The sequence below is a fragment of the Myotis davidii genome, unplaced genomic scaffold (assembly GCF_000327345.1).
Source record: "Myotis davidii unplaced genomic scaffold, ASM32734v1 scaffold81, whole genome shotgun sequence".
Classification (NCBI taxonomy): domain Eukaryota; kingdom Metazoa; phylum Chordata; class Mammalia; order Chiroptera; family Vespertilionidae; genus Myotis; species Myotis davidii.
In genome coordinates, this window is record NW_006291554.1 from 1713032 (window position 1) to 1728924 (window position 15893).

At 51.3% G+C, this 15893-nt stretch overlaps 1 protein-coding gene across 2 annotated transcripts in view; it reads right to left on the bottom strand.

Moving 5' to 3' along the window:
- Positions 1–306: 306 nt before the first annotated feature.
- The window catches only part of CDCP1 (CUB domain containing protein 1), a 35924-nt gene continuing 20337 nt past the window's right edge, over positions 307–15893 (bottom strand). Inside the window, exons 3-10 of one of the 2 annotated variants that reach the window (XM_006765095.2) lie at positions 12502–12864; positions 11002–11370; positions 6573–6794; positions 4977–5357; positions 2928–3235; positions 2270–2324; positions 1814–1901; positions 307–1228 (exon numbers count right to left, since the gene is read on the bottom strand). In XM_006765095.2, coding sequence (XP_006765158.1) covers positions 799–1228; positions 1814–1901; positions 2270–2324; positions 2928–3235; positions 4977–5357; positions 6573–6794; positions 11002–11370; positions 12502–12864 — 2216 coding nt within the window. In that variant the 3' untranslated portion in view covers positions 307–798. Of the gene's footprint in view, positions 1232–1813; positions 1902–2269; positions 2325–2927; positions 3236–4976; positions 5358–6572; positions 6795–11001; positions 11371–12501; positions 12865–15893 lie in introns of both variants that reach the window. The other variant, XM_006765094.2, reaches the window with a different exon arrangement.

A 15893-nucleotide genomic window follows, 5' to 3' on the forward strand; every position in this document is an offset into this window, starting at 1 on the left:
AAATGAGGGGCGTGGCCTGTGAGTAAGAAAACTTTCCTGAAACACATGCCAGCCTCGAGACCTGTCTTCTCATTTGATACGAGATACAGGTCCCAAATGTTATCTTTCATTATGAGAGAAGCAACTGTGGGGGGAAGCTGATCGATAGAAACAGACAATGAGCCTCAGTGTGGGGGGTGACAGGGAGTGGGGGAGCTGTGGTGAGCTGGTAGACCAGATGCCCCAGCTGAAGTGGAGCTGTTTCCCAACGTGGCTATTCCCGAGTGAGAATGTGAGGCCCAGCTCGGCCAGATCGAAGCATCTGGATTGTTATGTAAACATTTTATCATTTTTAAATGTTAATAATCAATTCCAAAAAAAGATTCTGTTGGCTAAACAAAGCACACTGTGGGCTGACTTGTTTTGTAGTCTCTCCTGCAGTGTCAGGATGGTGTGTGGGCAGAAGAATGCCCCCCCTCTCCCCCCTGACGCCTCACAAAGAGGTCCAAACCCCAATCCGGGGCTTGTTGCAACCCTGTCCCGGGGTGGCTCACACTTCTCTCTCATTACGGGCTGGTTTCTAACGCAACCTGAGTTTAGAAGGACATGAGCCATGATGACTGTATCCAGACCAGAATTCATCATTTTCAACGTCTTCATCGTCGGAATGAGTCCACTTGGAAATCAGAAGTCGGTGGTGTCCAGGAAAACCTGCGGCTGTTCCTTCCATACAATTCCTCTTCTTTGGGATTTCTCGTGAGCACCCTACAGGGCGTCTCAGCGCCCTGCTTTATGCAAAGTCTTTGGGATGGGTTCAAGTTACTCCCCAGTCTCCGCTGGCTCGTGGGCATCCAGCAAGGGAATGTCTGTGTTCCCGTCACTTCTGTTCTGCTTGCTGGGATGGGAGAAGGTGTACGGTTCAGTGTCAGACTCAGGATTGAAGTCAGGGGATGACTCCTTTGTGGTCAACTTTACAGTTGGGGCCTTGGAATATGGGAGGAGGAAGGAGGGAGGGCAGTCCTCTGTGGGGCCCTGGAAGGGCCGGTAGGTGTCCACCTCGGGCTGGACAAAGGACCCATTGGAATCCTGCAGCAGATGCCCATACACCATGGTGTCATCGATGACGGCGTACACGTGGGCATCATGGTCCTTTTGTGCGTTCGGAAACTTTTTTGGCTGCATCGGTATCTGGGTATTGATGTTGCCATTGTAGATACCTACGGCTGGGCCCTTGTTCATCTTCTTTTTCCTACTGAGAGAGGCAGCAAGACAGAAGTCAGGAAGACAACGGTCTTAGATGTGCACCATTGCCCTTCCCTGCTGGAACTCAGATCCCTGCACTCCCTGGGCTGTGGGAGAAGAGACTGTGTCTCCCCCACGTCCCACAAATTGCTTAGTCTTTGAACCTGAAACTACTGTTCTCAGTGAATATTTAAAAGGACCGGCTTCTGTCTCTAGCTCAGGTGATGGAGGGAGGGGGTTTGCAGGGCTGGACTGGTGGGGCCCACGTGGTCATTACCCCGCCTAGATCACCCCGAGATGGTCACAGTCTAATGGGCCCAGGGGACTTGTGCTGAGGTGGCTGCATAAAAACTGCAGGCTCATTATGTCACCACACCTGTATTTTGGCTTTTTGTCCTGTCTCTCCTCCCCCCCCCCGCCGCTAGGTATGGGATATTCTTCCCCTCTAAGTATACTTCATATCTGGCAATATGATTTAACATTGATCTTTGGGAGGGAAATGGGAAGCAAGCAAAAAGCTCCATAATTAGTGAGAGGTCATTGTGATCTAAGGGGCCATCAGATCAGCCGAAGACAGAGAAATTCCACCTACTTCTTTTTCACAAGGCAAATGATGAGTCCGAGGGCAAACAGCAGCAAGGCGCCGCCTCCCACCACGGCAATGAGGATGACAGTCATGTCTGTGAGCAGAGACATAGAGAAGGGGAGACGTGTGGGGTTAGGTCTGTGATGGACTTGAGTACATAGCCTCCAAAGATGACCGCCACCCATTCCTTTGCCCCCTGTACCCACATGCTGCCCACAGATGCATACGTCCAGCTCAGATCAGAACTGCCCAGCCACCATCTGAGCAATAATAATGGCTGTTTTTAAGCCACTGAGTCCCGGGGTGTTTTGTAACACAGCATTACTGATGCAATAGCTGACGGATACACAGACAGCCAGGACTCAAAGCTATGTTTTCTGACTCACCTCCCAGGCTTGCTCCTTCCCCCTCAGCTACCAATTTATACCATTACCATCCCCCAAAAACTCCGAAGGCTCTTACCTAGCGTTCTCCAGGTAAGTGACACCTGGAAGAGCAGGTCCAGCTTCTTGCCACTAGGGAACCCGTAACCATATCAATATTCTCCTCAGCTCTGTGAAAACTTCTCTGACATGTTAATTGTAATTGACTTAAACTGGTCAATTAATTTGGAGGAGAACTGACAGTTACAAAGTACTGAGAATTTTAAGGAATACAGTACACCTCCCCATGTATTTGTGTCTTCTCTTTTGTCTCTCAGTAAAATTTTACATATTTTGCTTCCTAGGTATCCTACGTATTTATTAAGATGAGCCCTAAATTTTTAACTAGAACTTTGAATAACAGTGACCAACAGCATGCTTCGTGGGAACTCTTATGTTGTTTCCCAGGTTACGGGCAATGACTGTTGCATACGATATTTGCTACCAGGTTCTGATAGAAACACTTCATTGGATTAAGCAAACACCCTTCTATGTCTGGTTGACTGAGAATGTTGTATGAAAAACAATCTCTTAAGCTGATCACGTACAGTTTTTTTTTCTCATCTAACAGAGCAAAGCATTCCATTAGCCAACTTGCTAATGGTGAACTACCCTAGTCTTCCAGCGGACACTTTCCTACTCTTGTTGCTTTATTCTTTTAATACGTTTTATATTTTATCTAAGATTTTTTTTTTTGTCACAGGGCTGCAGTTGGAGATGTTGACCCAGAAGTTGTGATGGTGGGAGCTGGACTTGGGGAGCGCCTCCTCCAGGCTGAAGACCTGCTCTGCCTTGGTCCACTGCTCCTGGATGATCATGAACGCGCGCCCCGTCTGGCACACCAGGCCGGTCCGCTCCTTCAAGAAGGTCAGGTAGGCCACCTGGTCGCTGGGCACGCTGATGTTCCAGGACACCGAGGCCAGGGACGGCAGGCCCCGCTCCCAGTTAGGGGTCATCAGGTAGACCTTGCTCTTCATATCCGGGGTCACCGTGAAAATACCTTCCTCTGCAGGAGAGGGAAGAGAAGGAACACAGACGTTTCCATCGGAAGGGAGAGAAGGAGTCGTGGTGGCGGAGAAGATGGTAGAGTGTCGTGACCAGAGCTGTCCGACAGAGCTTTCTGTTCTCATCTGCACCGTCCACGGGAGTAGCCACGGCCACACGTGTTTGCTGAAGACCTGACATGTGCTCGGTGTGACCGAAGAACCGCATTTCAAACTCTCTTTACTATGAATTTACATTTAAGTTGCCACAGGTGACCCGTGGCTACTGTCTGGGTCAGCACAAGATTAGAGTCTCAGTCAAATCAAAAAGCAAAAAACAGGCCAGTTTGCCAAACTGGTGATTATCTCGGCTTCCTTTTAGGAATGCCCTCAGCATTGCTAACATTCACCTGTGCCCCACAGTGGGATGGGTATATACCAGGGGTGGGCAAACTTTTTGACTCGAGAGCCACAATGGTTCTTAAACTGGACCGGAGGGCCGGAACAAAAGCATGGATGGAGCGTTTGTGTGAACTAATATAAATTCAAAGTAAACATCATTACATAAAAGGGTACGGTCTTTTTTTTTTATTTTAGTTTTATTCATTTCAAACTGGCCAGATCCGGCCCGTGGGCCATAGTTTGCCCACGGCTGGTATATACCGATTTCTATTTCTGAGATTAAAACCTAGAGTCCTGGCCCAGCTGGAGGGCTCAGTTGGTTGGAGCTCCGTCCCGTATACCAAAAAGACTGTGGGTTCCATTCCCTGTTGGGGCACGTGCCTAGGTTGCGGGTTCTATCCCCAGCGGGGGCTTGTGCGGGAAGCAACCAGTCGCTGTTTCTCTCTCACATCAATGTTTCTCTCTCCCTTCCACTCCCTCTAAAAATCAATAACAAAACAAAACAAACAAACAAAAAGCCCATCAGGTCCTCAGAAGATTTCTGGAATTGCAAAGCAGGCAGTGCCTCTGACACGTCAACTCATCTACTCCTGACCCCCGGGGAGATGAGTGTGTTACTTTCACAAACTCCCCAGGAGGAGTTTCTCTGATGATCTTGAAGATCTCCAGCAGCCTAGATGGACCTTAATCTTAGGGCCACAGGTTCTTCTTCCTCACACTCATGCCTGAGAACAAAGGTGTGAAGCAAACCTCACGGAAAGCCCTTGGTCAGTATTCCAATTGCCTCTCACGTTGGGCAATTTGTGGTGGCGACTGTGGCTTTTAAAACCAGCCATGCAGAGTTCTAGAGTCACCCTCATGACCGATTTAGACCTCATTTCCTGCCTGGGACACTAAAGCTCACCGTCCTCTCCCAGGAAAATGGGACCCTGGAGTTCTAGATCCTTCTCTCTCCCAGCATTCCTTTCTGGTGCTCTCCATGCTGCATTCCAAATTCTCAAATCAGAATCATAAAAATGCCCGCATATGGGTTTTTAGGTTACCACCTTAAACATCCAGGACTTGGGACTATGTGGTTAGTTCTAACTTATGCTCTGGCCGCTTCCAAGAAAGACTCGAATCTGATTATATGTTCTGCTGCCATCAACCATCACCTCCCCTGTCACAGGGCCCTGGAATTTTCCACTCCAGGTTAATGGTGGAGTCAGGATCAGGACGCAAATGTCTGGTGTGAGGTCCAGCCCCCTCAGCTATCTGTCCTCTTCAATTTGACAACTGGAGTAAGACGATCACAAAAGCAAAATAGAGGAATGCCCGCATGGGAAAGGCCTGGAGACGGAAGAAGGTGAAAGACGCCCTTACCTTTGAAGTTGGGTATGAAGGTCACGGTCAGGGCCTGCCTGGAGAGGTCCTGCTGGAAGCTGGGGGCGAAGGTGCGCAGGGTCACCAAGACGTTCTGCTTCACCTGGATCTGCTCGATGGAGCCTCCGGCGCAGAAGGAGCCGAAGTAGAGGTCCTGGCCCGGGCCAGTGCCGGCCACCAGGTAGCTGAAGCTGCTGTTGCAGAACCGCTCCTGCGTGTGCTGCTGCAGCTTCTGGGCCGGCACCAGTGCCAGGCTGAGCCTGTCCTTGGGCCCCAGCAGCTTCCAGGAGAAGTCGTGCAGCTGCACGGGCAGCTGGAGGATGTCCCTGGGCACCTCGAGGGAGTAGGACCTCCTGTGGCAGTATTGGTGGTTCGTGCAGCCTGGAAAAGAGAGGCTCGTGGTACCCAGGCCAGAAGGAGACAGGAAGAGCATCCTCCCAGCTCTCAAGTCGGCCACAGGCTTCCTGGCTTTTCCCTTTGGTCCTTCCTCCCGCGCTGTCCCCCACTCCGGCTCCCTTTCTAGCTCCCCGTCCTGCTCTCTCACACTCTTCCTAACCTGGCAGACCAACTTTCTGGGGAGTGTTTAGGGTTGAACTTCCTCTTCTTGTTTGTCAGGTTGTCACCTCTGTGTCTCGGGTGCTAAGTGCCAGGTGGGCAGGGTGCAGGTCTCCCCACCCAGGCCTGTTGCCCAGTGTCCCCGTCTACAGGAGGCAGTTCTGTGCAGTGGTGACAGCAGGGCGTGGAGCTGGGGGTCTCAGCTGGCATTCCAGCTCTGACACTTCCTACGGGGCAGCCCCAGCTCCTGCACCCGCGGAGACTCTGTGAGCATCCACGCCAGAGATCACAGGGGCCCTGCAGGGAGGTGACTGTGGATCTGGCTGCCCCACCTTCATCACACATTTACTACGTGACTAGCACATGGCCAGCCCTGCTAGGGGCTGAAGGGATAAAATGCAATAGCCCTAGCTGGTTTGGCTCAGAGGAAAGAGCGTCTGAAGGGTCATAGGTTCGATTCCGGCCCAGTTGCAGGCTCGATCCCCATCCCCAGTTGTGGGGCACGTGTGGGAGGCAGCCAATAGATGTCTCTCTCTCTCTCACATAGGTGCTTCTCTCTGTCTCTACCCTTTCCTTCCACTCTCTCTAAAAGTCCATGGAAAAATATATCCTCAGGTGAGGATTAATAACAACAACAAAAAAGAGACAAACCAAGACTCATGACTTGGAGTCTCACGTGGGAGACCGCAAGCGGGCAGTGAGCGTGGAAGCAGGGGGCGTGCAGGGGGAGAGGACGGGGAAGGCCACGCCTAGGAGGAGGGGGTTCCCCAGGGGGAGTCTGAGGAGACGTGAGCATGGACAGGGGTCACACACGGCCCTTCTGAAGGGTGCACGTTCCAGCGGAGGCGGCTGCTCCCAGGGGAGGCAGGTCTCCCCGTCCTGGTTCGCTTCCTGGTGGCCCTTGCTCGCCCAGCACCGTGGGGGACATTTCTGGTCATACTATTTACACCTGCCCCGTGAACCCCGCCAAGAAGACAGGGCAGGATGCAGAGAGATGCCCGCGGCCCTGGAGGAGGGGGGAGCCCCCCGACCACGGCGTACTTATGGTTTTCTCCACGTTCATCCACAGGCGCGTCAGGTCGTCGCAGAGGAACGAGATCCTGTGCCTGGAGCCATGGGCCAGGGTGAGGTTGGTGCTGCAGGTCCGAGACTCCAGGCACACAAAGCAGCCGGGGACGAAGCGGCGGCTCAGCTTCACGGGCCTCGGCTCGATGGTGACCGACATGGCTTGCTCCTTACTCAAGTCAACCTCGTAGGTTATATCTGGAACCACACACACAAGACCGGCGTCAGCGGCCGCCCCGTGAAATGGGCAAAGATTCACACAAAACCTCTCATGCCCGGGGAATGTGGGAAACGCTTTTTATTATTCAGGCAGCATCACAGTCAGTCGAAAAGAAATTTAAAAAGAAAAAGCACGGACAGCATTTCTACCACATTCCTTTACCCATCCTCCTATTGATGGCGATGTAGGCCATTTCCCGTTTTTGATTTTTCTAAGCGTGCTGGACCTATGCCTTTGCACGGCTCTGAGTGGATGTACCGTGCCACTTCTTGGGTAAACACTGAGGAGCGAAATGTCTGGGTCAGAATAGGAAGGCACAGGTTTAACTCTGTAAGAGACAACCAGATGGTTCTAGGTGGCTGCAACGTTTGGCACTCCCAACAGCACTCTGCCCCTCGGTGGGTGGCCCAGCCTTTGTTAGTTTAGCCATTCCTGAGGGTGGTGGGTGGGAAACGGTACAGTGGTGTTACAGTGACCTCTCCTTCGAACATTACTATATAATAATCAGGTGGGCAGAAATGAGACTCCTGGCAAGTTGAGCTGAAACAGTGCAGTTTGTTGAGGAAAAAGCATCCTGATTCTGGGGCAAGACAGGCCTCCCATGGCGGGAGTGTCAGCAATGCACTGCTTTCCGCATTCTCATTTGCAGAGGCATTCCATGCGTTAGTCACTTAACGTGTCCTCTCTCCACACTGACTCTGGTTGGCTCTCAAGATAACTGGAGGGGCGGGGCGGACACAGCCCATGGCCTCGCTGCCTAAGGAATGTCCTCATGCGAGGCGTCAGCAGGCAGAGGGGGATGGAAATGTGCAGAGATGGGGCGTTTTAAATGGAAACGTCACCTTTTAACACTCACCAATCTGAGGAAAGACAAGACGTATTGTGACTGTGTCTTCTGTGTATTCTGACAAGTGGCCTTGTCCCACCCCCACAAAAGGGAGGGCGGGGAGGTATGGCTGTCAATTGACAGCTGAAAGGGGAGGCGCTGGAGACCCGCTCAGGATGTCTCAGGTCACAGAGGGCGGACCTGTGATCTGAATCTGGTTTCCCACCACAGAAGACTCTCATTCTCTCTCTACAACACTGTGGGTGTTTCCCGCATGCAAACAAACATCCGAGCCCACAGCTTAAAAGACAGTCCCACACAAAGGCAGAGAGCATCTCACTACTGGATACTTATGGACTCTGGGAACCACTGAGGGGGTTGGGTTACTGACTGAAGTTTCACAAAGGCCCCTCATCATTCCTGTGGCATCTATAGAAATTTCTTTCTTTAAAATGAAAACGGGCCCCAGGGGAGCAAGCCTGTGGCCCCAGGACGTGCCAGCTCCGCCAGGACCAATCCAGGCTCCCTGAGCACGAGCTGAAGATGCGCTGTGCTGCCTCCCTTCGTCCTCACCACCCCTGCGGGGGAGGCCTCTGAGCTGCATTTCAAAATGAGAAATCAAGTCACGTGGAGGTTAAGAGACTTGCCCACCTGGCATGGCTCAGTGGTTGAGCATTGACCTATGAACCAGGAGGTCACGGTTCAATTCCAGGTCAGGGCACATGCCCAGGTTTCAGGCTCGATCCCCAGTGTGGGACTTGCAAGAGGTCTCGTTACAGGAGATGAGAGCATTTACTCTTTGTCAGCTCTCTCTCTCTCCCCTGTTATTTCTCTCTCTCTCTCTCTCTCTCTCTCTCTCTCTCTCTCTCTCTCCCCCTTCCTCTCTGAAAGGAATAAAAAAATATTTTTAAAAAAGAGCCGCTTGCCCATCCATGGTCACACAGTAAGTAGGGGAACCAGGTTCAAATCCACACAGGCCAGATTTGGGGGCGGCAGTCTTAACCACTGGGCTACGCTGCCTGCAAGCAGCTACTCACACATATTAAGAAGGGATCAGACACACGTGTGGGTGCCCAGGACTGGCTGCCGTGAGCAACCTCCCGAAATGTAGGGCCCACATCAGGATGAAAAGGACCCAGAAGGCGCCATCTAGAAACCGGAGATCTTCCTGAGTCCAGCCCAGCCTAATCTTATCCCCCCAAATATTCCTGCTGGTCAAGGTCACGCCCTCCTCTAGAAAAATGGAAACCCCACTTTAAGGCGAAACACTGCCACACTGCAGCTCATCACTCTTTCTGCTGGTTGTAGCCTGTTTACCGTTTGGTTAGTTTTAGAAGTCAGCCCAGCTGATTGTGCAGGAAACAGAATCAATCAGCAGCTCTTCGCCCTAAGATGATAAACAAATCTGTCCGTCTTCTGAAACTCAAACCCACTCCATTCCAAATCCTTTCGTGGCTGTTCCAGCATTAAATGGGACAGTGGAACTCCAAAGTGTGTCAATGGACACACACACACACACACACACTCTCTCACTCAAAACCATAAAGTTCCGTCTTCTACATAATTATTGTGAATTAGAAGGAATCTTGGGTCAAGATATGGGCAGAGTCAGGCCCCAAGTGGGTGCCAAGGGGGCATTCCTAAGGCAGCCTCTTGAGTGCACCCTACAGGGTTACTTTTCAGATGTTTATCGGCCCTATAAACACAAACAGCGCCCTAGCCAGTTTGCTCAGTGGTTAGAGTGCCGGCCCATGGACTGAAGGGTCGTGGTTTCGATTCTGTCCAAGGACACGCACCTGGGTTGTAGGCTAGATCCCTGGCCCGGTTGGGGAGGCAACCAATCGATGTGTGTCTCCCACAAACAGAAACAGCATGCCACTCCCCACTCCCACTCAATTTTTCTGCCTGGCTCTGCCTACTTCCCAGAAATAAGTAAGAAAAACAAGCTGAGAGTCAGCCCTCTGGACAGAACCCATCCTCAGCAGGTAAGAAATGCCCGACCCACCTGCCACAACTCACTCCTTCCCAGATTCTAGTTCACGGTCCTAGTCCTCGGGACCAGGACTCAGGTGCGGCAGGTGAGGGGCCCATGGCTCAGGATGCACCATCTAAGGAGGCACTCGCTCTTGGGGGCTGACCTGTACTTACGCCTCTATCACAGGGGGCCCCTCGGAGTGGGCGCCTCCTTAAACGTTGCATCCTGAGCACTTCATCTCACCCTCGTCCTGGCCCCGACTTCCCTTCTTTAGTTTCGAGGCGTCTGAGTCATTGTGTGTGGGATGAAGCATAACCTCATGCTCACCCACCTGCCTGCGGCTCAGTGTGGCTCATAGCACGGGCTCTGGGTGCTGGGCTCGCTCGGCTCCTGGCCAGCTGTGTGATGTGAGCCTCGTCCCACAACCTGTCTGAACCTTCTGGTTCCTCATCAGTAGGTGAAGATAATCCCTGCCACCCTTACTGGGTCGTCATAAGGATTAGCTGGGACATATAAGCGGCGTGCTTAATGCAGTGTAGAGCGCTCGACAGCGTTAGTGATCATTATCATTGCTGCCGGTGTGGGGATATCGAGACTCCCAGTGTAGGGTCAAGACATGCTTTCTAGAGGGTAACCTTCCAGTGCCTTAATTAAAAACAACTCTGCCCTAACCGGTTTGGCTCAGTGGATAGAATGTTGGCCTGCCGACTCAAGGGTCCCAGGTTCGATTCCAGTCAAGGGCATGTACCTTGGTTGCGGGCACATCCCCAGTGGGGAGTGTGCAGGAGGCAGCTGATCGGTGTTTCTCTCTCACTGATGTTTCTAACTCTCTATCCCACTTCCTTCCTCTCTGTAAAAAATTATTGGAATATATTAAAAAACACACACACGAAAAACAAACAAACAAACAAAAAAACAACTCAACAGCCCTGGCTGGTGTGCTCACTGGTTAGAGCACTGGCCCGTGTACCGAGGGGTCTGGGGTTTGATTCCCAGCCCTGGTTGGGGTGCATGTGGGAGGCAAGCAATCAATTTGTCTCTCACATCAATGTTTCTCTCTCTCTCTCTCTCTCCTCCCTGGCCCCTCCCTCCCTCCCACTCTCTCTAAAAACAAAGCAATAGAAAAAATATTAAGTAAGGATTAACAAAACAATAACAACAACAGAAATAACCTGGCACCCTGAATGTTAAGTTTGCATTTTGGATTCTTACTGTGTTTCAATGGCTGGGCATGCCATGCCTTCACCAATAAGCCTGCCTTGCTGCCTAGCAACATACTTCCTGCAACTCTTCCAGGGTCCAAAGGTCCAGAAGCCACAGCTGAGAAACAGGAAGGAAAGAAGGTGTTGGAGGAGGAGGGAGAAAGGAAGGTGGGCTCACTCACTGCTTTCATTGTGCGGACACTGGACCAAAACTTGAAACTTCAGCCGGAGGATCCCCGGATTTTGGGCATCTTGGTCACATCCTTGCAGAGAGAGGTTGAAGTTCCCAGCCATGTTCCCAGGCTGCTTGTCCGCCAGCCTGAACACCTCGGGGTTGGTGGTGGAGCCCGGGATGTAGTACTCAACCCGCTCCTCCTTCTTCTCGCAGTTGGAGTTATTGAACTGGAGGAAGGAGACGCTGGCCCGCAGGTGCGCAGGGATGACAAACTGCCACGTCATGAGCTCGTCCTCGGGGAAGCTAAATGGGTAGTTGGCAGACATCAGGGTTGTTGAGCCTTCACCCTCAAATACAGACTCGATGAAGCACAGTCCTGTTGGGAGGGGAAACCCAAACAAGGCGATGAGATCCTGCCCTGACTGTCCACAGCTTAGGGCAGGGGAAGGAGGTTCTCAGGTCCTGAGCTGTGGGTCGGGATACAGTATGAGGAGGAGACATCAGTGGCGTGCAAGTCTACGTTTAACAACGGACTTGGCGGGGGAGGTGGAGGGGGTTCTGATATGTCCGGCCTGCCCATTTCCTTGGTGTAAATTTCCCACCATAGCTGATTTCAAGCTCCCAATGGGGGATGACCGAGTGTGGACTTGGGAAGAGATGGACAGCAGCTCACCATCATAACGGATTTCCACTTGCGGAGAGAATCAGCATAAATAACCTCAAGAGCACAGACAACAGGAAAATGTAGAGAAATCACGAGGGGGGGGGGCAATGCGTTTGGAGTGTTTATGGCCTTTGTTACTACACTCATCATTTTAGTAAGTTTATATCATTCTGTTTTAAACGACGGCTCTGTTTAATACCAGCTCACAAACTTCCTGCAACTGAACAATGAGCTCTTGTGAGCCGGTCCTAGCACACCACTAACACCGTTAGAGAAAATGTGAAACAGATAGAAGACAGGACAAAGAAACGGAGCGATCATGATAGGGCTGTAGAACCAATCCCATTTCATTTCTTGAAAACAAACATGTACCAAGAACCAAGAAAAGAGAGTCACCGCCAAGACTACTCGAGAAGGGTGGATCCACATCAGGTGAGAGTCGCTTATGGAAGAGTGGGATGTCCCTGTAAGGTACTCAGGTCAAACCATACAAAATTCCCGACACCTGGTCCTTTCTGACCTAGAGCAAGAGAGATTTCGTATGGTTTTTGTTGTTGTTAATCCTGACCCAGGGATATTTTTCCATTGATTTTTAGAGTGGAAGGGAGAGGGAGAGACAGAGAGAAACATCGATATGAAACACACTGACGGGTTGCCTCCTGCACACGACCCCCACCAGGGCCAGGGATCGAGCCTGCAACCAAGATATATGCCCTTGACCAGAATCGAACCTGGGACCCTTCAGTCCTCAGGCCGATGCTCTATCCATTCAGCCAAACCGGCCAGGGTGAGATTTTGTATGTTTCAACCTCAGCAAATAGCAGGAGGGCATGGCGAGCTCACGTTTTATGGATGGCTGGCTCGACATGCTGAAGCCGGAGTGGCTTCTCTTGTCAAACCACGGCAGGTGTAAAGTTATCTTGACGCTCTCCTGCATCTTGATCCGGGACACGGTGCCGGTGCTGCAGAAGGTTCCGATCCGGACCTCGGTGGCACCAATGTGGCCGCTGATGCTGTAAGTGACTCCGTCTGGGCAGCTCTCCCCTCGCCCGATCTGCCTGAGGCGAGGCCTGGAGAACACCAGCTCCAGACTGGTGCTCTTGCCAGCTTGGATGTCCCAGATGAAAGTTCGGTTGAGGTGGGGCAACAGCGATATTACGGGCTGCAGCTCGAACTCCCCGAAAGGACATGGGTGTGATGTGCAGTCTGAAATAGTCACAAAACAATCTTGGTCATAAATGCTGCCAGGCCTCTCCCTGCTCCTCCTTATCTCTTTAGTAGACCCTCTGGGAGTACCCCGAGGTGGACACACCCATCTCCAGGTTAGTGTTGATGGCCAGTGGCTCACAGAAGCCCCCTTCTTTGCTGAAGTGCCTCAGCTGGGGGTGCCTCCCGGGCCAGAGATACCTGAGGGTTTCGCTGCCTACCCCAGCAGGGAGCAGCAGCCCATAGCCAACCACCGCTCAGCTCATCGCAAGAGTGAAAATGCCTGACCTCAACCTGGTGAAGCCGCTCCTTTGCCGGCATCAGCCTGCAGCTACACTTTAGCTAAAACCACATCCTTGCCCAGTCGGTGTGGCTCAGTTGCACCAAGAGGTCACCGATTCGATTCCCTCTCAGGGCACATGCCTGGGTTGTGAGGTCGATCCCCATTCGGGGTTGTGTAGGAGGCAGCTGATCAATGTTTCTCTCTTGTCAATGTCTCTCTCTCTCTCTCCCTCGCCCTTCTACTCTATAATAAAAGCATAATATGCTAATTAGACCAGATATCCTTCTGGACGATCTTCCAGATGAAGCCACGGTGGCTGGGGTTGAGGCAGAGGCGTTGCCACAGTGGGTGGGAGCAAGCCTCTTGCACGAATTTTGTGCATCGGGCCTCTAGTCTAAAAAATAAAAACATATTTAAAACAGAACAAGAACATCTTTGCCCGGCCAGCATGGCTCAGTGGTTGATCGATGAACCAGGAGGTCAGGGTTTGATTCCTGGTCAGGGCACATGCCCAGGTTGCAGGCTTGATCCCCAGTGTGGGGCGTGCAGGGGGCAGCCAAGCAATGGTTCTCTCTCATCCTTGATGTTTCTATCTCTCTCTCCCTCTGCCTTCCTCTCTGAAATCAAGAAAAATATATATTAAAAAATTAAAAAAGAAATAAATTATATCACTTCAAACAAAAACATCTTTGCTTAGTCCTTCCCTAGCTCACTCCTTCTTTCTCACTTCTTCACATGGTGCTTCCACGGGTACTCTCTTGACAAGTGTCTTAAGCGAAAGTTCCCATTCAGGCTGGTTCCAGAGAACCACACCCAAGACACTTCCTAACTCTTGTGTTTTCACATGAAGTCGGTGGAGTTCAGTCGGTGGGAAGCCCTTTGCCCTGGAGCTGGAGCCACCGTTTCACAACCTTGGGCACAGTGTCAAGCTCTGCCTTTTAAAACTGGTTTTCCCATCCACAGGCTCATTAACTCACTGAGTACACTCAGAACGTACAAGCCCCTTAATGGCTGGAACCCCAGGCACATTTCTTTCTGCCTCGTGGCTTTAATGCTCACATTTTATTACCATGTTGGATTTTCTTAAAGCTAACAACGGATGAAGGATGTACATTGTTTCCTAAGCTTCTAAAACAAAGGGAGAAATAGGGAAAGCACGTGGGAGAAGTAACAGCACGCAGGCTGTTGTCTTGGGCATGGGGAATGTGAAAGGGGAGATGGATTCTGGCCACTTTATCTTTTATGTTTTTAAATAGATTTTTATTGATTTCAGAGAGGAAGGAAGACAGAGAGAGAGAGATAGAAACATCCATGATGAGACAGAATCATTGATCAGCTGTCTCCTGCACGCTCCCTACTGGGGACTGAGCCCCCCAATCCCAGCATGTGCCCTGACTGGGAATCCAGCTATGACCTCCTGGTTCATACACAGGTCGATGCTCAACCACTGAGCCACGCCAGCCAGGCAATTCTGGCCAATGACCTGCTGCTCCAGTCGGGTATTTGAAAGTACCGCCCACTCGAAACAAAAGAATGGGAGAATTTTAGAGCTGAGCTGGACCTCTGAGGTCATCCATGCCAAACCTCTCCTTTTTCAGCCCCGAGCCCGGGGGACGGGCATGCCGCTTATAGTACACACACAATCCCAGGACAGAAGCCCGGGCTGTGTTTGCAACCCGAGTCCCTGCCAACACACGGCACCTCCTAACCCACAAAACAGGGTTTGATAACAAGGTGACGAATGTGTCTAAAATTAGAGTTTGTCTGTCAGTAAAGACAGCACCTATTTTTAGGAGCTCTTGCAACTTCATTGTTTACGTCAAGTCACTTCTTTCCTTTAACATCTGGCCTTGTCACTTTGCATCTCCACCTCCAACGTGCCCAGGGCCACATGGAGCAGCTCCTACTGGGTTCCGTGCCCTTGTGGGATCACCGAACCTGTGAAGGGGGCGATTTTCAGCCCAGATGCACTTGGAGGAAGTTTAAAAAATACACATGCCCGCCCGGCCGGCATGGCTCAGTGGTTGAGCATCAACCTGTGAGTCAGGAGGTCACAGTTCGATTCCCGGTCGGGGCACATGCCCAGGTTGCGGGCTCAGTCCTCAGTGTGGGGTGTGCAGAAGGCAGCCAATTAATGATTCTCTCTCATTATCGATGTTTTCCTCTCATCTTCCTCCTTCCTCTCTGAAATCAATGAAGATATACTTCAAAAAAAATACACATGCCCTGGCTGGTGTGGTTCAGTTGGTTGGGTGTTGGCTAGGGCACTGAGACTGCCAGTTTGATTCCTGGTCAGGGCACATGCCGGGTTGTAGGCTCAATACCCAGTAGGGGGTGTCCAAGAGGCAGCCGATAGATGGTTCACTCTCACATCCATGTTTCTCTCTCTCTCTCTCTCTCTCTCTCTCTCTCTCACTCACTCACAAAAAAAGTCAATGAAAAATATTTGTTAAAAGAACATACGCCTGCCCTAGCCAGTTTGGCTCGGTGGATGGAGCCTTGGCCTGCGGACTGATGGCTCGATCCCCAGTAGGGGGCATGCAGGAGGCAGCCAACCAATGATTCTCTCATCACTGATGTTTCTGTCTCTCTCTCCCTCTCCCTTTCTCTCAGAAATCAATAAAAAGTATATATATTAAAAAATGCACATGCCTGGGCCACCTGAGAGATTGTGATTTAATTCTATACCAAGAACCTGGAGCCACAAAGCTCCATCTCTCAGCCACAACTCTGTACCGGCCACACG